Genomic DNA, 24,791 nt, shown 5'->3' with positions numbered 1-24,791 from the left:
CTGGAACCCAGAGCCCGGCTGGGCAGCGCAGGGGGCAGAAACCTGTCTGCAGCGCAAAATGCAGCCCCACGCGGGGGCCACAGCTGAGCCCAGGTGAGCCCAGGCTCAGCTCCTGCATGTGATGGATCTGTCGTTGCAAACCACCTTGGGACTTCTGCGTGAGCAGCTGCTCGGAAGGCAAGGTGAGCCCAGTGGTGGTAGACGCTCCTGCACTCACCCCTTCCGCAGGTTGACACTGAAGCCCCCGAGCAGGTTGCTGCAATCCTTCATCACTAACTTGAGGTCACCGGGGGTGTCTTGCATCAGCACCATGTGCGTGGTGATGTTTGTTTCTACCGAGGATCCACTCAGAAAGTGAAAAATCCTGAAAAATAAGGAAGTAGCTTGGAGGGTTATGGAGGAAACCAAAGCAGCACAAACGAGTGGTATCGGTGGCCAAGTCGCAAGCTTGGGCTCAACCAGGACAAAGTTTTAGTCTCAGGACTTGTGTCAGGCTCCTGATATTGTTAGCGGACCACTGAAGTCCCAGGGTGCAAACAGGCACAGAGGGTTTTCCAGGCCAGTTCTTACTTCAGGGGAGGAAGGACAAGTTGACATGAAGGAGCATGGAGCCTTCTCGGCACTTTGCTTCCAACACCATGTCCACAGGAGGGTCACTGCCTCTGCTGGCTACCACAGACTGAGATCATGCCTTTGGAATGAGAACAGCTGGAAATGTCCCCAGGGAGAGGCAGCAGCACAGTGCAGATCTTGCTCACCAGCTGCTTGCTCAGCATTTGGGGATGTTTCTCCAGGATCTGGGAACATCCTGTCTTCCCCAGTACCCTCAGGCCCCCATGGCCTGATGCTGCTGTCTCGCTCACCAGCCCTACTCACCCTGGCAAGCGAAGCACCAGCTTCGAGTACAGGTTCAGCACCAGCTCGCGTCCATGAAGGACCTTCCACGACATCCGGATGTTCTCAAGGTTCAGCATCTTCCACCTGGGGGTCAACACCGAAGCAAACCCACCTTGAACTACAGGATCAGCAGGAGCAGAGCCTACAGTCCCATCTCTTCCTGTTCATCATTTGACCTGTTACCTGTGTGGGCACTCCCAGGTAAAAGTGAAGGTGGGGAAGGGTCAACCCCTGCTCCAAGAAAAGCCAACTTCAAAGCAGGCTGAGGTTGCTCAGGGCTGTGTCCCACTGAGTCTTGACCATCTCCAAGGGTGGAGATTCCCCCACCACCTGGGGTGCCATGTCAGTGTCACATCACTCCCATGGGGAAAACTTTTCCCGTCTCTGGCTGGAATTTCCCCTGTTGCAGCTCTTCACATGAGCTGCGATCCCAGGACTGGTGGTTTGTATAACAGGGAGGCTCTGATCCCCTGGAGCACCACTTTGGGGAAGCCCATCCTCTGGGCGTTGTTACCCTGCAGTGAGCACCACCACTGTGCTTCTGCTCAGACTTACCAGGTGAGGCCTGTTGACTTGTGAGGGAGTCCGTCGCCCAGCAGTCCTCCACCACCCAGCAGTCCTCCTTCACTCAGAAGTCCTCCACCACCCAGCAGTCCTCCTTCACCCAGCAGTCCTCCACCACCCAGCACACCGTCGAGACCAAGTAGACTTCCATTGCCTAGGACACCTCCATTTCCAAGCAGCCCTGTGCCAAGCAGACCTTTCTCTCCAAGAAGGCTTTTATTGCCAAGGAGGCCATTGCCAAGACCTTCCCCTCCAAGGATGCCTGCGCCAAGACCTTCCCCACCAAGGATGCCTGTGCCAAGCAGACCGCTGCTGCCAGGTTGTCCTCCTGCAACAGTCACAACTCCATTACTGTTCCTGCTTTCACTTCCCAGAAGCCCTCCTCTCCCAAGCACACCCATGCCAAGCAGGCCTTCCTCACCTAGAAGGCCTGTGCCAAGGACCCCAGAGCTGCTGGATGCATTTTCTGCACCAAGGGAGCCTCCACTTTCTTTTCCACTTGGACTTTCTCTGCCAAGGAGGCCGGTGCCAAGTAGCCCACCTTCACCAAGAAGGCCTGTCCCAAGCAGTCCTCCCTTTCCGCCGGTGAGACCTTCACTGCCGAGAAGACCAGTTCCAAGCAGACCTGAACCAAGTTACTAATCAGACTTCCACTGTTGGAAAGATTTCATTGACAAGAGAGGTTGGTTCAGCTACGTTCGGCTGACCTGCTCATGAGGTCTCATGGGGACCTTTGAGGACCCTTGCGCAAAGCTGGGCTCTCCATGGAGCCGAGCCTGCCAGGAGGCAGGTCCCTGATGAGCAGAAGGATGCCTCATGAGCCCAACGTGGCACAGGACACACTGGGACTGAGATGGGCACATGGCTGCCTGTGCCATGACACTCCCCTGGGAAACACGGAAAACCTCCAAGCTTACCTTTTTTGGGTTGTGCTGGGCTCAGCCCGAGGACACTGTCCAGGTTGAGGAAGCCCTGGGAGGAGGAAAGGAGGCCCCCAAGAAGGATGAGATACAAGAAGAGCAGCATCTTCTGACCTGGCACCTGTGGAGAGACCCACATCAGCCCAAACACCAGTCTCACCACATGGGAATTGGTAGCCTGGGAACCAGTCCAGCTTTCCATCCTTCACATGCGCCACCTTGGGGTGGTGGGACAGGTCGCCCCTGGACATACAGCCCCCAGGCACTGTCCCCCAGTGCCAGGGGACCACCCCAGACCCGCAGCACCTTTTTCCCACTCAGAAAGGTCAAACTGCTTCTGGTTATCAGGGAGCAACTGAAGCATGGGGATGTGCTGCTTGAGTCACTGATGGCTCCGTGCCCAACTGGGCTACTGCGCTGCAGAGCTGGGTGCCTGACATCGCAGGGAAGGCTGGAGGGAGAAAATGCCATTTTAAAGAGAGCAAGAGGGATGGAGGTGAGGCAGGAGGACCTTGTACTGAGACACAGATGGCTTCCAACTCCTCCAAAATGGCCCTGAAAGAAGAATGCTGTAAGAGGCACAGCTGGATAAGAATTGGCATGTGTCAAAGTCAAGTCCTTCTTCCCATTATGAAGAATGCCTTGTGTTATTAAAGCTCAAAGCCCAGCCAAAATCACACTCAATTTTCCATGGGCAGGTTGTTTGTTTTTCGCATCTTGCTCCATTCAGGCTATGAAAAGAGCCCATTTGCCCTGTGTTTGAACTGCCCCTACTCAATAGAAAACACTTTCAAGGACCTTATGCTCCCGCATGAGCTGGGCTTCTTGAGGTTGCAACCAGTGCTGTGGAGTGTTTGTCTATGCACAGAAAGGTGTTTGCAAATGAGTGAAAAGAGGCTGAAGCACTACCATAGGTCTTGGTTTAAGGGAGTGCCTGCCTGCACAGCCCATGTCCCTGGCTGGACACTCCACCTTTTTTTTTCTGTTTTTCTCCCAAGAAAAACAATGTACAGGCTGCAGATTACAGGGGTTCAGCACTGAGAAATAATATTATTTAGGTCAGATGGAACAACTTCTTTATCTGTTCCAGATACTTTAAAAAAATCCCTCTATGACAGTTCTTGGCACAATTAAATTAGACTTTAATTCACTAGACTGTCTTTTACATTTTCCCTTTGATCAGCATGTAATGATGCACAGCTCCTGTAGCTGTGATTATTGAACAGGAGAGAAAGATAGAGGCTTGAGCAGCTCCTATTGAAAATCATGTCAAATAAAATCAGTAGGATTTGTTGGAGGGTCTCTGCAAGACGTGTGTAGCATTGTAAAAGGATACCAAAATGGTTGGCAGGTCTTTTAGAAGAGCTCTTAGAGAGAATGCGTGACAAAGCAGACAACTATCTATGCAGTTATTAACAATATCTATCGGGTTGCTACCTTCTTGGTCACACGCATTTAAGTGAGCTCAACATCTTGCACATGCAAAATGCATGTGTGGCTTTGCAGATAAACGTTTATTTTATACCAGCTGGGATGAGATCTGACAAGCTGAAAATTGTTCTGAATTCTGGTCACCAAGACCATGAAAAGAATCCTAGTCAATTCCTCTAGCTTAGTCATTATAACAAACCTAACAACAACAAAAATAAACATGGGATTTGACAAGCAAGAGCTCCACTAGCTTTAAAAATTAATTTTCATAAATGATTAAATGCTGCTACAGAAATCAAAGGAAAACATCATTAAAATTCTTGCTTTTAAAGCTGAGTTACACTTTGCTGTAGGTCATCTAATGGGAGCAGGAGCTTGGTGGCCACGGTACCTTAATGCCACTTACCTGGAGCCCTTTGATGTTGCGGTGCAGCTGCCCACGGCCTCTCAGTGGTGACTGACAGCAGCAGCTCTTATATACCCGAATTGCAGGAACAAGGAAAGTCCAGGGAAAGATGAAGCAGAGTTAGTTCCTCGTCACTGGCTGTGGAGTGTGAGCCTTGCACCAGCCTGACCCCAAATCCTTCACGTAGCAGTGCTGGACCATGGCCAGCAGCACCCAGCAAGCCTGGCTGCTCGCCCCTTCCCCTGGGGCTAGGTGCCCACCAGCTCTCCTGCTGGGCCAGGACATGTTGCACCCCTGCTCCCCAGGGCTTTTCCCCTCCTGCCCCCTTGGACTTTCAAGACAGTGCACGCCTGGGGCAGCTGTGCCGGGACTGGGGGTCCAGCAAGGCAGCCCCTGGGTGCTGGGGCAGGAGCTCACGTCCCTGGGCAAGGGATGCTCTGGATCAGCCCAGCGCCTTGCATGTGGCCCTTGCATGTGGCCCAACGTGGCTGGCCATGGCCGTGACAGGGACACAGGCTGTGGCACAGGTTGTTGCTCATAGCTGCTCAGTGTCTCTCTCGTTTTGCTCTCCCAAAGCAGCTCAGAGCAGAGCAGGAGGGTGCTGGCACCCAAAAGCCCCCAGCTGCAAATCCTCCCCGCTCCCCTGAGCCCTCTGCAAGGTGCAGACCCCACCACAAGGGCAGCCACCAGAACCGCAGCTGTGGTGCAGGATGGCGCTGTGCTTTGCAGACAGCAGCGGGTACCACTCACAGCTACAGCAGCAGTAGTGGCCGGCCCCCGGCAGCCCTCACTGCCAAGGCAGAGAGGTGGAAATCCGTGATCCCTTGTTCTCCCCACACCTCCGAATTTCCATAGGACATGCAGACCACAGAGCATCCCTGAGCACCGTGGTTCCTGGGAGACAACCTCAGTGGGGTGCAGAGGGATGTGGCAGGGGCTGGGGATGCTCCCAGGTCTCTGGCTGAGCAGGGGGTCCCAGGGATTGTTTGGGGAAGCTCTGCTCCAGGGGATGCTCCATCACATTCAGCAGAGCATGAGAATCTGAGGGCAGTGAGAGGTGAGCAGTTACCTCCCAATGAGCTAATTATGTACAGAAACAGCACAAGGTTGATTACAAAAGAAAGTTATCGCAAACTAAAGAGTGTGTGGATTTACGGTACACCAGCTGCACTGCAAAAACTGCCTGTCACCCAGAGGTAAGCAGGAGATGGCTTGTGCCTCCAAGAGAGATCTTGACAGTATAAAGGAGGCTTGAGAGACAACAAATAAAAGAAAACGGGGAAATAGATACAGAGGGGAAGGGAAAAGGAACATGAAAGATGACAGAAAAACCCAAGTCTGAGGTTTTAGGTGGTTTTCAGGGTGGATCTGGACTGGATAGGGGCAGGACAAGTCTCAAAGGTGGCAACATTACAGCCGTCCCAGCCTTCTCTTTCACCCCAGGAGCAATAGGCAGCTTCAGAGCTTTACATCAGCAAAGGCTTCACCGCTTCAGCAGGCAGCTGAATTGTAGGAAAGAGCCGATGCACAAACACACAATGTGGTGCATGCGGAGTTCACAGGCATCGATGGGCGAATCACCCTGAGCCCCCGAACACTGCCAGGACAAAGCCCCAGTAAAGCCAAGGGCAGGTGATGGTGTGAGGGGTCCTCAAGATGACCAAGAGACACCCACGACTTTGTGTCCAGGCCCCAAGAAGAGGCCGACAGGTAGTATTTGCTGGCAGACAGGTCTCTGCACACCCTGAGCTGGGTGTTGCGTGCACATGGCCAGGGCTGGGCATCCAGGCAGGGGGCTGCAGCCCTCCTGCCCACCACGGCTGGGGTCACCTGCACAGTGGGGTCTGTCCTGAGCCCCTGGGCTTCACCGGAGCCAGCCACTCCCGCAGGCTCAAGCACCTGCTGTACCTGCAGAGAGGGCTGGACTTTATCAAACCTGAGCATGAGAATGTGAAATACACCCACATCCTTCTAAGCATCCACAAAAGAGTTCAAAACACAATGTTCAGAGGCAAAAAACACTTGTGTTGCTTCTGTTCCAGGCAATGTAGGCGGGATGCAACATTTGCATGGAGAAGACCAAGCTGCTGTTTTGCTGTGTTAGGTACAGGGAGATGCAGCGGGGATCCTTCAGGCAGGCTGGGTTCCCATCCCTCCGCGGGCGGACGGGGAAGGCAGGGGTCCCTTCCCAGCCCACTGTCCCTGGCTCACGCCGACAGCACAATGAGATCCTGGGGAAGCAAAGGGGTTACTTCCCTCTAACCATCCTCCCTGCAAGCGACAGGCACTGTCTTTGCTCCAGAGTGGAGCTGAGGTGCCGTTGGGGGAACCTCAGGACACAACTGAAGCACTTACTTGGATGATGTCAATGTCTGCATTGGTGAAGTCAATGTTGAGCAGCCTGGGGAGGGGAACCCCTGCTCCCAGCACACCTGCGGGTCACAAACCAGCCCAGCTCAGTGCCACAGGAGGGGGAATCACTGCCAAGCTTCTGGCTGGGGCTCGGTCCCCAGCTCCATCCTCTCTGTGTGCAAGCCCCTCCCTCCGCCAGTGCAAGGCTCTCCAGAAAGGCTTTGTGTCATCGGACTGAGTGGGTCAGCAAAACACATTGCCATTTGCTGCTGCCAGCAAAGCGGCAGGCACCGAGCAGCCCTGCAGAGGGGCACTGCTCCTGATGTGTGGGTTCACCACCTGGCAAAGCCCCACCACCCGAAATAAGCCCCCCCACTGTCAGTGCAGGTGGGTCCCGCTGGCTCCCATTTCTTAGGGCGAGGTGAGCTACACCTGCATAAACTCAGTGTTGAGAGTACAGTCTAGCACAAACGAATATGTGGACGAGGCGTAAGAGCTTCCTTACTGTTCATTGCAGGCAGGAAGGCAACATCTAAAATCTGGCCAACGAGCCCCTCCAGGAGCGAGACCTGTGACAGGGAGAGGGGTCACTCAGTGCCATCGCTGGTCCTGGTCCCGTGGTTGGCCCAGCCTCACCCTGCCCTCGGGCACCTGGGGTTGCTCTGCTCACACCAGCTAAACTCAACCTAAACCCTCGGTGTTCCAGCTCCTCACCCATCTAATGCAAACTCCCAGTTTCACAGCATTCTGTGGTCAATTTTTAGTCCCAAAATAAAGCCATTCCCCAGGCCCCTTCCTGCTGGCATTGAAGTTGCCTGTAGTAATCACCTCTGGAGACCAGATGTGCTCTATCTGAAGGTATCCTGCCACAGGGGAGCCCAGGATTCCTCCTGACTTCTGCCATCATCCCCTGTGAGGCACGGGAAGGAGCCTCCCCAGGCACATCCCCAGGGGATGTTGTGGGTATGCGCAGGATGCCCTGTGGTTCACCAGGGACCCAAAACTTCTCCCTCTCAGGGAGGATTTTTTCTGAAAATCACTCATGGATTATCCATGAAAAGAAATCCTTCCCCAGAGGTGAAAGAAAGGTGTTATTCAAAGTATGACACAACCCTTAGAATGTAACTGGCCCTTATTTCTCCTGAGCCAATATCTGTCAGTGCTTTGCTTTCTGCAATGGATTTCACATGTTGCTGAGGCTGCTCGTATTCTTACATCAAAACCACCGATGGATGAAGATGCCAAGGAGAGATCAGTCCTGTAGGAGGAAGCAGAAGTGAGTAAAATCCAAGCAGGGCCTCTGATGAACCAGTGCTGTAATGCCCTCGTCGTTGTGCAGCCCAGGAGGTCCCACATCCATGACCTCCCCAGCCACCCCCCAGATAAAGACCAATGTCCTACTTCTCCAGGTTGACGCCGATCTTCAGTTTGTTGTCCTCAACTGAAAACTGGGCCAGCAAGGAGGCATCCTGCAGCCAAACAGAGAGGGCAGGGCAGAGGTGGCTCCTCCAGCCCATGCCCTGTCTGCAGCCTGGCCATGTCACATTGGGTGCAGGTCCCATCAACTGGCACCCCCACACGTGCCATACGGGGAGGGGGAAACTGCAGGAGGAATATCTGTATGGGTTCTTCCTTCATACATACAATATTCAGAAGGCAGAGAGACTTCTGGATGTTGTCTGAGTGGATCACCATCACTTCTGCTGTAGCCATGAGCTGGATCATGCCTTTATTTTTCATTAAGGTCACTACTGGTGCTTCAGGGACTGCAATTTTCAGCAGCAATTCATGTGACTCAGGGTATGCCTTGAAAACCTGTCAACATCCAGAAATGGAAAGTCTCTGCTGGCAGGAGCACAAACAGTGCTGTGACCAGGAACCACAGAGCAGACTGCCTACGCTGGCAGCATTTGCACAGTGCTGTTCTCAGGGGGCAGATCTGATCCTGAATTGCTCCAGTCTGACAAGTCTGCATCTCAGCCGGCTGAAGCAAAGTTGAGCTAACTGTGAGCCCAGCGCCACGGATGCCCTGAGCCCTACGGAGAGCATCTCGCCCAGCTGGAGGAGCACGGAGAGCCCCGCATGCAGGCAGACAGGGCAGCTGCAAGGCTCATCTGTGACCTGAAATTGCTACAGAAGACAGCGACAACCTGGGCTCTGGCCTGCTGTGGTTTCCAGTTTTGAACCAAAGTCAGATCTCGTTCACCTCTATGGGACATCTGGAATGGTGCCTCTGAGGAGGAAGGGACAGGGCGACAACCCCGCCCCGCCTCTGGATGCTGCTCCTCTTACCAGGTTATTTGCAGTGCAAGGGGGAACCAGGACTCACCGCAGGAACCAGGGCTCCAAGCATCGATGTTGTGAGTGGCGGGAGCTCAGGAAACTGTGGCAGAGAAGAGATAAACGCTGCACATATGTGTGATGGTGCTCACCAGGGTCTGCTTTCACCGGTAATGAGGCTTTTACCATAGTCTCTCTCACTTGCATTTTTTGTCTAAGATAACTGGTATGGAGGTGCTAAAGCATCACTCGGTAGGACCAGCCTGCACGCCACCCGGCTGACGGCCCCAACTCCTTTCCAAGCCAAGCAAGGCAGTGCTCCCTGCTCACCATGCCGGTGGAGATGTCCAGGTCCAGGGCACCCTCCTTCTGCAGGGTGGACAGCACTGAGCTGAGGACGTTCACAGAGAGGCCCAGCTGGGAGGAGCTGGAGTCTGCCATCGGTGGCAGGGCGGGCATGGGGACCCGTGCTGCTGCAGGGACAGCTTCTGGCTTTCCTAGTGGGTAGTCCACCAGACCTCCTGCCACTTGCCCCACGACGGTCTGCAGTTACAGGGAAAGGAAGCACAGGCCAAAACATATGCAGTATTTGCCTTTACGGTTAACTTCATTTTCCTTCGGTGTGAAATCATTGTATGCACGACCATGCCAAGTCAGGACCCGTGACACTTCCTTCTCCAAAAGTTCACAAAATGCAAACCCTGCCGCACTCTCCCATGACGGCAGCAGCAGCAAGAACAGGGCACCAAGCTGGAATCTCTCAGAGCTCACTGCTCAGGTGTCTGTGGCCCAAGGAGACCTTCCCAAACCCAAGTGAAATATCCCAACCCTTGTACATAAATGGAAGGAGAAGGTCCAGGACTTACGTTCAAGTCTACCTCAAGGAACTGGCCGGTTACCAGGGGAAGACTAGACACAGTGTACTGGATACTGCCCACCAAACCCAGGGGCACCAGTGCTGGGGGGAGAAGAAGGGAGTCAGTGATTCCCTGTTGGGCTCAGGTGCAAATACCCCCACCCCTGCCTGGCAGCATTTTTTCCTCCAGAAGAGCCCTGGCTTGCAGGTGGACTCAGGGAGGCCACTTGGCCCCAGCGCCGAGTGCTCTGTGGTAACGCTGCAGGAGATGTCACTTCCCTAATGAGCAGTGTGTGCCGCTGCTGCAAATGGAGGGGACAGCTCATAGCCCCCGTCAATGCCACCTTTATGGACCTGGGGGTCCTTCTGTCCATGATCAGAGGCAGGGAAAGGGGAGATATGGGGAGGAGAGTGTATCCCACAGCGTGCTGGGGCACTGCTCTCTGACCACTGCCTGGGGGTGATGAGGTCTGGGCAAGGAGCTGCTGGGGGTCCCTGCTCCTGGCACGGGGCAGATCTGGGGTCTGCGAGGGGTTTGCTTTTCTCACCTGGGGGTGCAGAAGCTGAGGGAAAAGCATCACAGTCCTCATGCAGCCAGAGCAGAGGTGGCACAAGGGGCAAGGCAGGGCAAGGTGTGGGACCCACCATGTACTTACAGTTCACGAGACCCAGTTGGTCATTGACGAGTCCCAGGGCGATGTCGACCACTGGACAAAGCTGCAAGAGTTGGGCAGGGATGGTGAGTAACCAGCGTTTGGAGCCAGACAACAACACACAGCCCAGCTCAGCTCTGCCACCTTCTCCTTGGGTGCAGGAGCACCGGGTGTGTAGGATGGCAGTCCCCACCAGTGACTCTGCAGTGCTTCTGAGGCTGCATCAGCTCTGGATCTGGCCCTGGGCACCCCTGCCCTTCATCAAAGAAGTGGGGTTAGGACTGGGTCCCAGGAGCCAGTGAGATGGCCAGAGAGACCCTGGGGCTTTCAGGAGGGAGGAGAGATTCAATTAGCCCGTAGCACAGTCCAGGACATCACTAGAAACTCCCAGGCACTTGGGCAGACTTGCTGGGCTCACCAACCTTGCATTTGGAAGGAGGGAGCAGCTTCTCCCAACCAGACAGAGACATGGCACGTGTTCCCCACTAATCCCAGACCACTAGGCAGGTGGGTGGATGCAGCAGCCCTGGGACAGCGGCCATGCTCCCACACTGGGACAAGAGCAATGCTGCGGGGAGCTGCACCACAACTTTTCAGACTCACTCCTTTCTGGGGTGGAGGTTTTTCCTGACTTACCAGGTTAGGAAGAAGTCTGTTCAGGACACTTGCCAATAAATTATCCACAACTGGGAGCAGGCTGTGGAGAAATAAAGGAGCACCATCAAAAAAACTTGCTGCAAAGTAAATGGGTCTTGTTAAACAATTCCCTGTGAATAGCGCAGAGCGCAGACCTCCTGGAGTAAGGCAATTGCAGCAGCCAAGTGAATTGTGCACGCTTGGATTTTGCGTGAGATAAGTGTAATTTGCATCCCAAAATAGCCAGTGGCAAATTTATTGCTGCCTTTTATCTACTAGTGTATAGTCTCCTTAAATGAGCAGAAACAACCTCAGCCCAAATGCTTTGTATGATTTACATACCAAGTGCTTAGTCTGGGAAGACCCCTTGCAATGTCAGTTAAAATGACCCGTGAATGTGGCATGTGGCACAGAAATGTCCCCTGGGGCGGCTGTGAGGTTGTGCAGCCCTCTGGGACAACTCATTCATTTGTTGCCGCTGCATGAGGGGTGCACAGGGACCACCACCACCAGCAGCCCTTTGCTCAGCCTGGTGACATGGGCAGTGGGCGACTGTCACCTGCAGGGATGGCAGCTGACAGTGTCGCTGTCACCCACGGGACCGAGGGGAAATGCCCTTGTGTGTCTGTCATTCTGTGGGTGTGGGCTGGGGCTGGCAAAGCCCAATGGTGAGGTGGCTCACGCCAGCACAGGAGGACACCTCCATCACTCACCCTCTCAGAAGTCTGACTTTAATGCCACCGAGGAGGGTATTGCATCTTTCTGTCACCAGTTTGGGGTAGCCTGTGCTGTCCATGGTTAGTCTGACCCTTGATGTGATGTTCACTTCCACCGCGATGTCGAGCAAACCCAGGAGGCTGTGCAAGGGGAAGCAACAATGGCAAACAGGAACTGCGTCCCCCCTTGGAGACACCCCTTGTGGTGGTGCTTCCACCAGGGCTGGGGGCACGGCTGGCACTGCCAGCAGCAGCAGCAGCACCAGCCTGACCTACCTCTTGGCATTGAGGGCCACGCGGGTGTAGAGGTTGAGGTGGATGCCGATGCCAGGCAGGAGCTGCAGGGACACCCTGGGGAGTGTCAGCTCCACGATTCTCAGCCTGCAGGGACAGCGAGGGACATGGGGACACCATAAGTGACAGCTCTGGGTCCAGCACCTGCCACCCAGGCTCTACCGCTTGCGCAAAGCCACTGCTGAAGGGGTGGGCGAGTCAGAGGCCATTTAGACCAGAAATGGCAAAAGACACTGAGTTTTCTCAGTTGTTTTCCTGTTTTAGTTATTTTCCAGTTTTATCAGAAGCTCTGTTCTAGTCACCTTATTATTGCTTGCGCGTCTCCTTGGGGCTGAGCTTCAAATAAGAGTTAAAATGGGGCTGTTGCAAACAAGCAAGCACTGGCCTGGCAGCAGTGACAGGGGCTCTGAGGGCCAACGCGTGGTTTGGTGCACCCTCTATGGGCAAGCGCCTTCCAACTACTGTTTCTTTTAACTTTCCTTATTTAGCTCAAGAGGCTTTTTTTGCAGCCAAGCGATGCAAATCTGGTGCTGACTTCCAGGTAGTATTTATCTCAAAGCATCAGCTCCAAACTATCTGAGCATCTACTGAAGCATCACCATTGCTTCCCCCCCACAGCACTGAGGCTGCTGCCCCTGCAAGGAGACCAGATGGTGCTGTCCTTACCCGGTGAGCCCCTGGATGGTGCTGAGCAAGCCGCCTTCCCCAAGGATGCCGAGCACGCCGCCGCCTCCCAGCAGCCCTTCATTGCCCAGAAGCCCTCCTCTGCCAAGAAGGCCACCAGTGCCACCGAGAATCCCTGCTGTGCCGAGGACACCTCCATCACCTAGCAGACCTCCTTGTCCCAGTGCTCCTCCAGCAACCCCTGTGGGGATGCCATCTTTGGGGACACTGCCACCAGCTGTGGACCAGCCTCTGGGAGGGTTTCTGGTCCCCCTGATGTAGGCACCTTCACCACCCTCTCCACCAAGCAAGCCACCACCAGCATTGCCCCCTCCACCAAGCAGACCACGAGTAAGTCCCCCCAGCAATCCTCCACCACTGCTGCCCAGCAAACCACCAGTAATACCACCAAGCAGACCACCACCACCACCAAGGAGACCTCCTCCGAGGCCACCCAACAGGTCGTCACTTCCATCTGTGCCGGGACGTCCTCTCCCAAGTGGCACCTCTCCGAAGGCACCTTGGAGGGCATTGCCTTGCCTGAGCGAGTCTGTAAGAGCTGGAAACATCACCCGCTGTCAGCCTGCGGGCAGAGCTGCCTCCCCGGCCACCACAGCAGCTCTTGAGCAGGGGCCGGCAGGCAGCTGCCAGCCCCCTGCCCGCACCACTGCTCATCATGCTCCTCCAGCACAGGCTGTCGAGGAGTTTGCACTCTGGCTGCCTGTCCCCATCCCTCACTAGCGCTGTCAGTTTTTCCCATATACGATGCAACAGCAGAAGGGCTTTGGGATCTGGGCAGGAGGCACCATAGCAAGACTGGTGTAAAGCAGCTCAGGCGGATTTATCTGCAGCTGCTCCAGGTAGGACAGCAAATGGTGTGGCAGGGTCGTAGGGGCTGGGCACTGATCAATCCTGAATGTGAGATAGCTGAGGTGCCATGTGGCTCACACCTCCTGAGCGGTGCAGGCCCCCGGGAGGAGCGATCCCCCATGAAAGCGATGTCTTTCCCTTTTCAGGAGCCTGGCCATTTGAAATTTTAATTACATAAGAAAATGACTCCAGGTTCAGTTTGGAGCTGGGGGGCGGCGGGGGGGAGGGAGTTGCATGCAAGCCTCATGCTCTTCCCCTTCCATGTGCAATTCCCCTCCCTTCCTCAGCTGATCATGCTGTGCTGGTACAAGGGTGCTGACCCCCAGGGACCACCACCATCGATTCCTGTTTCCCAGGGTCCCACTATGAGGTGGCAATGACTCACCATCACTTAAAACACCTTTACTGAGCCTGAGGATGGCATCTTTTGGCTGGCTTAGTGATGGGGTCATCAGGGCATACAAGAGGGCGATGCCCAGAGCCGGTGGCATGGTGTCTTCTGCTCAGCTGAGAGCTGTGGGTGCTGGCAGTACCTGGAGAAGGAAAATGGGAAAAGAGTGGAATAAGCTAGGTGAACCCCTGGAGATGAAGGAGAGTCAGATATTCGATCTGGGTGACATTTTTTCAGTGAATAGAAAGCATGAGCTTTAGGAGGACCAAAATAGTTCAGGAGTTAAAGCCACATTTGGCAAACAGAGCTGAACATACACAAAACAGGGGAAAGAAGGGGGTGCCTGTATCACATCTGCGGGGAACCTTTCAAGCCAGCTTCTGCACTACCCAAGCAGCTGTTTGCTTATTCCTGTTTATGGGCACCCCAGGCAGCCTGGTCCTTTCCATCCCTGGTCACCGTGACATAACTGTAAACTTACAGTATGAAATAGTTACTCATAACCTATAGCCTACACTGAGCTCCCCTTGCTAATAACCGCCCCATGAGTAGGTATGCAAATTAGTGCTGCAATTATACAAGCAACTCACATTTTGCATAAAGCCTTTCTTTTAAAATGGCATGTTTTAACCTTATAACAATAAAAATAATAGTAACCAACTTAAAAGGATATTGCGAAACAAAAAATCCCTAACTTTTCTTGTCAAATGAATGTGTTTTTTCTTCAGAGAAGGTTTTCATTTTGCTATAGCAACCACCTTTGCTGAATTTTTGGGCTGGTCACTATATATAAAATAGAATTTCTTACCTGTGTTTCGACCACTATTGGTATTATTCCCATGTTTTTTTCTTGCTCACCAGAGTACTTTGTAAGGCTCGTAGGTAAAATGGTGACTCTGTCCCTGGAGGCTTACAACACCCAATACCACTATTTTGACTGTCTTTACCTTGCAACCACCCGTACCAGCATTTTGATCATCTTTCTTTACCTGGCCTTATGCTGAGTTTCAAAGCCTGAATTTGGTCTTCAGCTCTTGGTCAAGGGGAGACCTTACAGCTCCTCAGGCACCTCTGCTGCGTACCATGTGGGAGCAGCGGGCCCTTATATAGCAAAGGTGATGCAGAAAAAGTGGAAAGATGCCTAAACTGTAAAAGCTGGGCTAGTGGATAAAGTGTATAAAGCAGCATTTGTGGTTTTAATATATTCCAATATAAATAAAGATTTGTAAAACAGGGAAAAGCATTAAGCAAGGGGTTATTGGATACTCCATTATCAGGCAGCGTAGTTACCCAAGAGCCCAAAAGCAAAGAAGGAGTCCAAGACTCTGCAGGCTGCAGCATGTGAGGCTGCTGCTGATCCTGAAAGAGCCATGCTGGAAAATCACTTTAGACTGGACAAATTCCTGCTAACACATGCACCCAGGCTGTCACACACAAACTACTGTATCAGGGTAATTTTCTAAGTTTCCAGCGAGCACATGGGGAGGCTCCAGAAAAGCTCTTGGAGACTTTTATCTCTTTTAATGCTCAATCCAAGAAGCAGTTCCTGAGGACCATCCCACCCATCCCAGCAGTTGCCAGCTGCTTCCCTGCAGATAGTATTGCCACAGCCTCAGAAAAGCCCCTGTGCAGTGGGACATCCATTCCCTGTTGGCTCCAGACAACATGAATGCTTTTGTCCTGGTGTCCTCAACACTTAATACCTTTGTGAGATAAAACGTGTTGGTAATGATCTGGTGCATCTTATGCAATAAGGGGATAATATGCTCCTAAACAAAGCAGTGTGGAGGCGTAAGCTCAGTTTATCTGTGCCTGGCTCTGTTACAGAGCCTTGCATGACAAGCACCACCAGGCTGCACTTGGGACATGCTGCAAAGGAGCCCCGGGCAGGGAGCTGCTCTCCCTGCAGTGTCTGCGCCAGGGGCTCCAAATAAGTGGGGAATGGCAGCAAGCACTTTGCAAACCCTACGCCGTGGTTGCATTGCCAGCACCTCCTCTGCCCGCTGCCAGGCTGCCACAAGCGGCACCCAGGCAGGCAGGGGATGGGCTGCAGCAGGGTGCCCACGAAACCCCAGCTGCAGTGGGAGCTGCTCTTCCACACCTTGTGCCACAGACTGAGCTTCAGAAAGGCTTTCTGTGACATACCGGCTTGTTCGTTATAGGCACAGCCTCCCCATCAGCTGCACTGCCTGTCCGTGGGCATGTGGCATAGGCACACAGCGGAGACAAATGGGTGCTGGCAGCCAGAAACGCATATCAAATAAATATTCAGAGAGAGAAATGCTGAGGCAGTGAAAGATTTTATTGAAGGAGCAATAAGAGAGCAACCTTTATGCCTAAGAAATAGCTCTGCTTCCCAACTACAGATGTTAGAAGTGGCCACAGCAACTGCCCCTAACACCCACCAGCCCAGCAGCCTTCCCTACCCCACGCCAGGCCACCACCAGAGATGGTTGCCTGTCCCCCTTGGGCCTCAGCAAAAGCACAGGGCAGCACTCGAGGGAAAATGAAGTCAGAGGGAGCAGAGACGAGCAGGGTTCTGGGGCTGGCGGCACGTTGCCTGCCTCAGACAGTGAGCGGTGGTGCCATGGGTCCTCCTGAGCAGAATCTTTTTAGATTGGTCTGGTCGGGAGAGTCATCTGCCTGGAAGAAGCAGCACAAAAACTATTCAGTTTTCTCATTTGGACTTTTCCCTGTATCCCATGGGAGGTTTTCCTGTGGGTCCATACTGGTAGAGGCACCTCCCAGACAGTGGGAGCAGCCCATGGGAAATGGGGCTGGCTGGAGCAACATGGGGCTAGGGGGTCTGCAGGTCCCTGCCCCAGGGTGGGAGCATGCCGCGCTCCCCGGGAAGGCAGTGCTGTGGGAAATGGGTCCTTACGTTGGTGATGTCAACCCTGGCGTTCCTGAGGCTGGTGTTGAGAATGCTGGGCAGGCGGACTGACACATGCAAGGCATCTGCAAAAGCAAGTGAAAGCATCTCATCATGGGGAGAACCCTGAAGGCAGGCAGCAAGGGAAGGGGCAGAGCCCCAAATCCGACTGAATTTGAGCTAAGAGAGGACCCAGAGCCCGGCCGTACCGTTAATGGCAGGTACATATGCAGCTGCGAGGACTTGCTTGAGCCATTCTGCAATTGGGGAGATCTGCGGGGGAAGCAGATGGGTGTCAGTGTCAGAAGGAGAGCAATGGTTATGGCAATGAAAACAGCAATGTCAGGGTTATCAAGTTCTGTCACTGCAGGATGCTTGGAGCTATAAAACACAAAGGCTGGGCAGCTTCCTTCAGTGAAACTCCTCCAGGACTGAATGTGGGCAGATACACAGGGACAGGCTCTTTGGGTAAATTCTCCTCAATTATTCGTCCCCTGTTCCCAGCACCCTCGGTGCACTGCCAGCAGGTGAACATACAGATCCAAGTGTCACTGCTATAGGGCACAGGGGATCGACATGGCAGACAGCAACTGGCCTCTGCCAAGAGCAGAAGAAACGTGAAGACTGAAGATTAATTGACGTTTTGGTTCTCTTTCCCTACACAGAGTCTCAACCCAAAGCAGCGTGCACTTACACTGAGGGGGTCAAGTCTCAGGGGTACCCGCGTCAGGTTGATGCTACAAAAGAGAAAAAACAAGCAGTCAGGTTGCATCAGATGCAGCGCTCCTCCAGCTCTCCGAATGCTGCCCAGACCCTTCCTTGGTCTGGAATTTGTCTCACCCACATGAAAAGATGAGGATTTTGAAAGCAGGGCAACTTTTTTACAACTCTTTCATCACTTTAGACATGCACTTGCTTTGAGGTTGGGGCTGGGAGGAGGCAGGAAAGCTCCAGCACATCTTTTCCACCACATCTACATCACACTCCCTGATTGCTGCCATCAGCCCCATCTTGCCAGGCCCCCAGCAGCATCCCCAGGCAGAGCTCCCCTGCCCACAGTGACCGCAGAGCTTGGCTCTACCTGTCAAGAGCCAGGGAGGTTTGCAGTTTGCCACCGGAGACCGATGGCGTGATGTTCAGAACAATGTCCTGAAATTGGAACAACAGAAGAAATGAGGTTATTTCCCTGCATAGCTCCCGAGACTAAAAAGAAAACCCAGAGTATTTGTAAATAATCCATTCTGAGAAAAAACACCTGTCTGTGCCTAGAAATCACATTTTTTTGATGGATGGCATCTGTTTCTCTCCCAAGGGTTCACCCTTCTGTTTCTATTTTGTATTACTCCTTAAACATTTCACTTGCACTTGGTTGAGAGCATTTTTAAAGGCCTGGGCACCACTGTTCTGACAATGTAGTAAATTCAAAAATACAAAAATAGTAAATTCAAAAAACCCCAAAGTACAAGTACTACATGGCTAAGGGCAGGAGAAGCCGAGGGGATGCCAGAGAACAGCCAGGTTCACTCCACTCCCTGTTTCAAAGGTCTCATTCCCCGAGAACCCACTCACCGTGTCAAGGGAGAAGAGGGGCTGCTGGGCCGACTGCAGGGGAGGACTGAAGATGTCGATGGAGGCTTTGAGGGTGGCAGTAGCTCTTTTGTCCCTCACGGCCACCACTGGTTTGTTGGCCACCCGCACGCGCAGCTCCAGTGGCAAAGAGTCAGGGAGGATCTTGGCGAGCTGCACAGGGCAGAGGGAGGTCAGAGCAAGGGGGTGTTTGCATGGCCAGGGCGGTGGGGTTGAAGATCAGTGCAGGTGAAGGAGGGGGCTGACCTGGGGGATGAGTGGGAGAAGAGCAGATGTGGACAGCAAGACACTATCAGGCACCTGTGGGAACAGCACCAGTGAAATGAGCCATCAGGAGTTTGTGCCAAGCCCACGCTGGGCTCAGCTGGGCCCCGCAAACAAATACAAGCACATGGTGGTGAGCACCCTTGGGTCACCCGAGAGCATCCAGGACCCCACCTTGGACATGCAGAGGGGCATGGTGACCCACCATTGAGTTGGTGATGCTGAGGCTGAAGGCTCCCTGCCCCTGGACCAGCTCCAGCAGCTTGCCAAGGGCATGCTCGGAGAGGCTGAGCTGTGGTGGGCGACCAGTGGCCAGCAGCAAGGTGGCGGCAAGCGGTGGTCCTTGTGTGGAGGCCACCACACCGCTCTCTGTGTCCCCGACGAGGAGCTGCAGAGACAGAACAGTGGAGGGATGCTGGCAGGGCTCAGAGGGCTGTGGTCGCACTGGGCACCCTACTCGTCTGTGGACCTTGCGGAGATGCTCACGTGGGGTTAATCAATGTTTTAATAGACATAGGGCTGCCTCAGGCTGTTCTAGCACAGGCAACAGCTGCATCTGCTACAGCTTTCCCTTTAAAACACCATCACATCTCCCATCGGAAAGACACATTGCCAGTGTTTTTCGCCTGATCACGGTCCCCACCAATTACATGCCAAACTTTCACAAACCACTTATAAACAGAACCTGCTTGTGAACGATGACCACTGGTCCTGTATGAAATCAAAATTTGCTGATGATCAACTATGAAAATGCTATAATTGTGCTTAATTAAGCAGCGTCAAGCCAATCTGGCTCATGCTACTCTCAAGGATTAGCAAGTGAAAAAACAAGGTAGAGCCCCAGTGGTGGCATTAGTACAGACATGGCTGGACCATGCTCAGCACCTTCCAGCGAACACTCTCCTGAAGACAGGTGGAATAAGAGGAGCCTTCGGCAAACAGTTGCCACATTCAGATGAATGACACAAACTCACTCACTCAGAGGTTCTTGGGCTGGGGAAGCAGTAGGACTTACGTTTAGATCCAGCTGGATAGCATCGCCACTGATGATGGAAAAGAGGGGCAGATCTCCCAGAGCCCCAAGCGGGACCGTGGCTGTGGGACACAGGGAGGAAAACTTTTAAGCTGCAAGGAGAGGGGGATGCTCGCAAATCCCATGGTCCCAAGAGATATTGGAACTGATGGCAGCTCCTGCCCACAGCATTCCCAGCTGGACAAGCCACTAGAAAGCACTGTTTTGCAGCAAAAATATTGTTTCTAAAAGCAACAGCTCCTGCAGTGGCTTTCTTCAGGAAAAACTGCCTGCTGTTGCTCTGGGGCAAGGGGAATTGAGTGTTGTGCTTGAGCTGAGAGTTGTGGTTTTAGGAAGTTGTTAAATTATTGTATGCACTCAATGTAAAAAAGCCAACAAACCCTAAGTGCAGGGGGTCACACAGGAGCAGAGGAAGAGGAGGGTGCAGCACTTACGGGTCCTGGAGCCAAGCAGAGTGTTCACTGTGCTGAGCCTGGAGTTGATGACGTTGCACCCCTGAAGAGGCAGAGGGAAGTTGAGAGTCCAAGGACCTGCAACACTCACGTGTGTGTGGTGTGTTAGCACAGTGGGGAAGAACTGGTTCTTCTGGGGTTGCACAGTGCGGGCAGGAGCCGCTGCCTGGCAGGGCTTGGTGGGACACTCCATTGCTGCAGCATCGGGCGGGCGAGCAGCCCCTTTAAGCGATTTGCTCACCACTTGTGACCACTAAACCAGCACATCTCAGAAACCTGCTTGCCAGCAAAGCCTGGCACAGGCAATGGTGCTGGTGCCCGTCAGCAGGGAGGACAGGCTGACCGCCCTGGCTGAGCCCACAGCTGTGCAAACAGCCGTGTCCGTGGGGGCAACCTGGCCCGCTGCCTGCACTGCCTGCACTGCCTGCTCTCTGCCCTGCCTGCCCTGCCCACGCTGCCTGCCCGCCCAGCACTGTGCTGATGGCTCGCATGAAGATCGCTTTGCAGACTTACCACCTCACGCAGGACATCACTAAGGAGGCGTTTTAAAGGCTGATCCAGAAGTGGCACTTTGGGCCTGGATAATGGAAAAATAGGAAATAAAAAGTGATGTAGATTAACGGCTGGAAAATGAAAGTACTTTGCAGATGAGAAATATGAGGCCTCGCTTGTGCTGTCCAGGGCTATATTCAGTGCCAAAATATTGCCAAACACGAGCCCTCCGAACCCAGCTCAGTGCTAGGCTCCCAGCACAACCCAGAAATATTATTTCTTTAGCCCAGATTTTAAAAGAAAGTTGGCAGTTCTCTGAGGCCAGCAGCCAGCTAATTCAGCCTCTGAGGTGTCAGGCACAAAAGCGCTGCCTTCAATGGCCAACACCACCAGCACCAAGGTTTCCCACTGCTGTAAGGGCCACGTGCCAGCCATGAGCACCCCCCTCACACGGATGCTACCGCACACAGATGCCTACCTCAGACGGATGTTTATGTCAACAGTTTTGCAGACATTGTTCTGACGAGCCTCCCAGTTGTCCTGGACCACCATGGCCACATCTGCTTCCACCTGCACACAGAGCACTTTGTCCAGAGCACTGCAAGGGGGGAAACACAGCATGCGGCTCAGGATATTTGCTGGCCATCTACTTCCCAAAGAGATGGTGACCTCCCTGCCCTGAGCCATGCCCATGACAGACATGCCATACCTGGTACTCTCTACCAGTAGCTGGGTGTTGAAGCCCACCTCGTGCCCAACACCTGGTAGGGAATGCAGACTTATTTTTGGAAGGGTGTTGTTCACAATTTTCAGCCTGGATGGTTGAAACAAGAAAAAGGCAATAAATAGCACATCTGTACAGTGGAGGTCCTGTCCCCTCAGCCCCCAGCACTGCAGCTGATCGTAGAGCCGCAGTCTCAGGCCTTCACCCTGCTTGAGCAGGGATCCCTGACAGCCAGGAGCACCTTGCAGCACATACAGGACAGCCTTGCATGACTGGGGCATATAGAAACTCCCAAGAGCTGAACCATCATTTATGAAGCTGCCCCACGAGGGGAAAGAGGGGGTCCATATGTTCAGACAGCAGGCTCCAGACCAGACCCTCCTTTCCCCAGTATGGCCCAGACTCACTGAGGGCTGCTCAGGGACATCCACCTCCCACTTTCACTCACCCTGTGAGGTCTCCACCACTTCCACCAAGAAGATTGCCAACGAGACCATTTTTTCCAAGAAGACCATTTTTGCCAAGAAGGATATCAATGACAGCATCAAGGAGACCATCAACAAGACCATCTTTGCCGAGGAGACTCCCAAGGACACCATCTTTGTCGAGGAGACTGCCAATGATGCCATCTCCACCGAGAAGACCCCCAAGGACACCATCTTTGTCAAGGAGGCTGCCAGCTACGCCATCTCCATCAAGGAGACTCCCAAGGACACCATCTTTGTCAAGGAGGCTGCCAGCTACGCCATCTCCATCAAGGAGACCCCCAAGGACACCATCTTTGTCAAGGAGGCTGCCAACGATGCCATCTCCACCAAGGAGACTCCCAAGGACACCATCTTTGTCAAGGAGGCTGCCAGCTACGCCATCTCCACCGAGGAGACCCCCAAGGACACCATCCTTGTCAAGGAGGCTGCCAGCTACGCCATCTCCACCAAGGAGACCCCCAAGGACACCATCTTTGTCAAGGAGGCTGCCAGCTACGCCATCTCCACCAAGGAGACCCCCAAGGACACCATCTTTGTCAAGGAGGCTGCCAGCTACGCCATCTCCACCAAGGAGACCCCCAAGGACACCATCTTTGTCAAGGAGACCATTTCCACCAAGGAGACTGCCAACAACACCATCTTTGCCACGGCCTCTGCCAACAGGACAATCTTTTCCAAGGAGACCACTGAGCAGATTGCCACCAAGGAGACCACCTTGAAACTTCTTGGGGTTACATTTGATTGGCAGATCTCCAAGGTCTAAAAAAAAAGGATGAGAGGACACTGTAAGCTATGTGAACTCAGTGCAAAGCATGTTGTGTCAGCCTGGCTTTTCCTTCCCCTTTGTTTCCCTCTTTATGCAATAGGGGTGGTGGCACCAGCCACTGTGAAGTATGTGAAGTGTCATTTCCAAAGTGCTTTTTAAATCCAACTGACCAACATTGTCCCTATGACTGAACAGATCTGGACCAGCTTCTGATTTCCTGAGCATGGTCAAGAGACAGAAAGAGTAGAACTGGTCTCAAAAAATAGAACATAAAGCTTTTCCATACACTTACCTTTATCAGCTTTGGCAACTGAAGAAAAAAATCCTGGTGAAGGGGTCAGCAGGCTGTAGAGAAGTAAAATAATCGAGAACGTAGTCATCTTCAGTCCCAATAACTGTGGAAAGTAATTTCCATCAGTACAATGCTGGGATAGCAAGTGCAAGCCAGTGGAGGGAGGAAAGAGGAGGATCGAGGACAGAAAAAGGAGGAATTCCTGTTAGAGAGGACAAAAACAGAGAGGAAGTTGCTGGCACCACTCTGGCCTCCTCGCCAGACTGGTGGGCATGGTAAAACTGCATTTTCCTGCAGGAGGAACCAGAACTTCAACAGCAGCTGCTCCAAAGACCAACCCTCATGGCAGCCAAGTGATAAGCAAGTGCTTGTTCGGTTTTTTCCTGCTTTAACCCCTCAGCGCCCGTGAGCAATGTTGGCGACTGATCAGGCTGATCTGGGGCACATCTGTTCTGGGTGGCAATTTCTCTAAGAAACAAGATCCTGTATCCTTCATGATGGGAAAACAGGACATATCTGACAACATGATCATCTCTAGTCACAGAAAGAAAAGCGATTGGTCTACACCGGGCAAACACACCAACATATCTAGGAAGAACATGTCCTTGTTTGAATGTCATGACCTCTGTGCAAACATCAAACATCTGAGGCTTCCCTCTTCATAAAAGCACCTTTTGGTAGAATTGTAAGAAGGAAAAGATAATTTTTAGAGTTTCAGTGTAATTGAAATATTTCTGTGGGTCCTACAACTTGAAGCAGTGGGTTTTTTTAAAGAACCATAATGAACTTCATTGCCCCAAATCTATTTAAATGTAAATAACACATCAAAAAGGGATCAAAACAAGTGTGAGAGGTCTAATTCACCTTAGCTAAAATCTAACTCAGATAATAGAGTTCCACCAAAAATAATTTAAGTGATAATTGGTTATGAAAACCATGAAATACCCTTTCTTCTTCAAGGACTGCAAGTACAATGAACATGCATGTCTGTTCTTGAGAAACTCGTAGTGAAAACCACCATGAATTTTACTTGTTGGAGCATAATTCAGGCAGGCAGCAGGCAAGAATAACAATTTTTGTTAAAAATCCAATACTCCCAAAAAACCCTTAAGGGTTCTCCTTTGGGAAGTATTCAGGTTTGCAGAAGCAGAAGCTAAGAGCACACTTTTTGAAGAATACGTTTGCTCTTACCTGACCACGCTCTTGAGTACGAGGCTCTCTCTAGCCAATGTGGCTGTCTTCTGAAGCTGACCTGCATCAAGCATCTTCATATATAGAGCTTTACAGCAGGAAAGAGGCAAGCGATGTCATCGAGGACACCCACGATAATTGATGGGGAGCAAAACAAATAATGTATGGTTTCTGCTGACTTCCACTGCAAATATTTCCTTAGAGATGTCAGGAGTTAGGTAAATCATTGAGCAACAACCCGTAGATGCAGAAGCAGACTCGGCCAGCTCTCGGTGCCAGTCCGCATGCCGCTGCCTGGTTTAGCGTATCATCCTTTTGGCCTTGTTCTCATGTCAAGATGCAAACATGGCTGAAATGTCATGCCCTGATAAAATACCTTCCCACCCCCCAATAAAATTGAAGTTTTGGCTGAAATATGTGTCAAAATGCTGACCACCCCTCACTGTTAAATATTTCTACAGTTCTTGGTGCTGTGGTACTGAGCACTTCACCCTCACAGTAAGCCCATGCAGTAAGGGGGTGCCACACGCTATGGGTGATAAATGAAGGAGCAGGCAGCACCTTTCTCCATGTAAAGACAGGCTGCAGAGACAGTAACAGAGCCTGGTATTCACCAGCCATGCCCAGTGTTCCCATCCTGACTTGCCTACAGACTGTGAACTTACCTAAGAGTGGCCAAAGCCAACAGCACCTGCCCAGTG

At 52.7% G+C, this 24,791-nt stretch overlaps 2 protein-coding genes across 2 annotated transcripts; both read right to left on the bottom strand.

Moving 5' to 3' along the window:
- Positions 1-6,352: 6,352 nt before the first annotated feature.
- LOC102048617 (BPI fold-containing family B member 4) lies at positions 6,353-14,029 on the bottom strand. Its single transcript, XM_055722555.1, has 15 exons — positions 13,924-14,029; positions 12,672-13,227; positions 11,988-12,092; positions 11,709-11,852; positions 10,996-11,056; positions 10,363-10,423; positions 9,717-9,808; positions 9,181-9,393; positions 8,900-8,953; positions 8,215-8,385; positions 7,972-8,039; positions 7,786-7,828; positions 7,076-7,139; positions 6,574-6,650; positions 6,353-6,449 (listed from the first exon to the last, which is right to left on the bottom strand). Exons 1-15 carry the CDS (start codon positions 14,027-14,029, stop codon positions 6,426-6,428), a joined length of 1,839 nt encoding a protein of 612 aa, XP_055578530.1. The 3' UTR covers positions 6,353-6,425.
- A 2,218-nt stretch (positions 14,030-16,247) lies between these two features.
- On the bottom strand, positions 16,248-23,155 carry LOC102048789 (BPI fold-containing family B member 3). The gene is made up of 15 exons (XM_027813462.2): positions 22,900-23,155; positions 21,802-22,600; positions 21,339-21,443; positions 21,108-21,227; positions 20,651-20,714; positions 20,120-20,180; positions 19,668-19,747; positions 18,858-19,040; positions 18,635-18,688; positions 18,371-18,541; positions 17,883-17,950; positions 17,496-17,538; positions 17,011-17,074; positions 16,811-16,887; positions 16,248-16,572 (listed from the first exon to the last, which is right to left on the bottom strand). The coding sequence occupies exons 1-15, from the start codon at positions 22,985-22,987 to the stop codon at positions 16,495-16,497; spliced, it is 2,055 nt and encodes a 684-aa protein (XP_027669263.2). The 5' UTR covers positions 22,988-23,155; the 3' UTR covers positions 16,248-16,494.
- Positions 23,156-24,791: the final 1,636 nt, after the last annotated feature.

The sequence above is a fragment of the Falco cherrug genome, chromosome 10, assembly GCF_023634085.1.
Source record: "Falco cherrug isolate bFalChe1 chromosome 10, bFalChe1.pri, whole genome shotgun sequence".
In the NCBI taxonomy this organism is placed as follows: Eukaryota; Metazoa; Chordata; class Aves; order Falconiformes; family Falconidae; genus Falco; species Falco cherrug.
The sequence above is the reverse complement of the archived record's forward strand: the minus strand, read 5'-3'. Positions and strand labels throughout refer to the sequence as shown.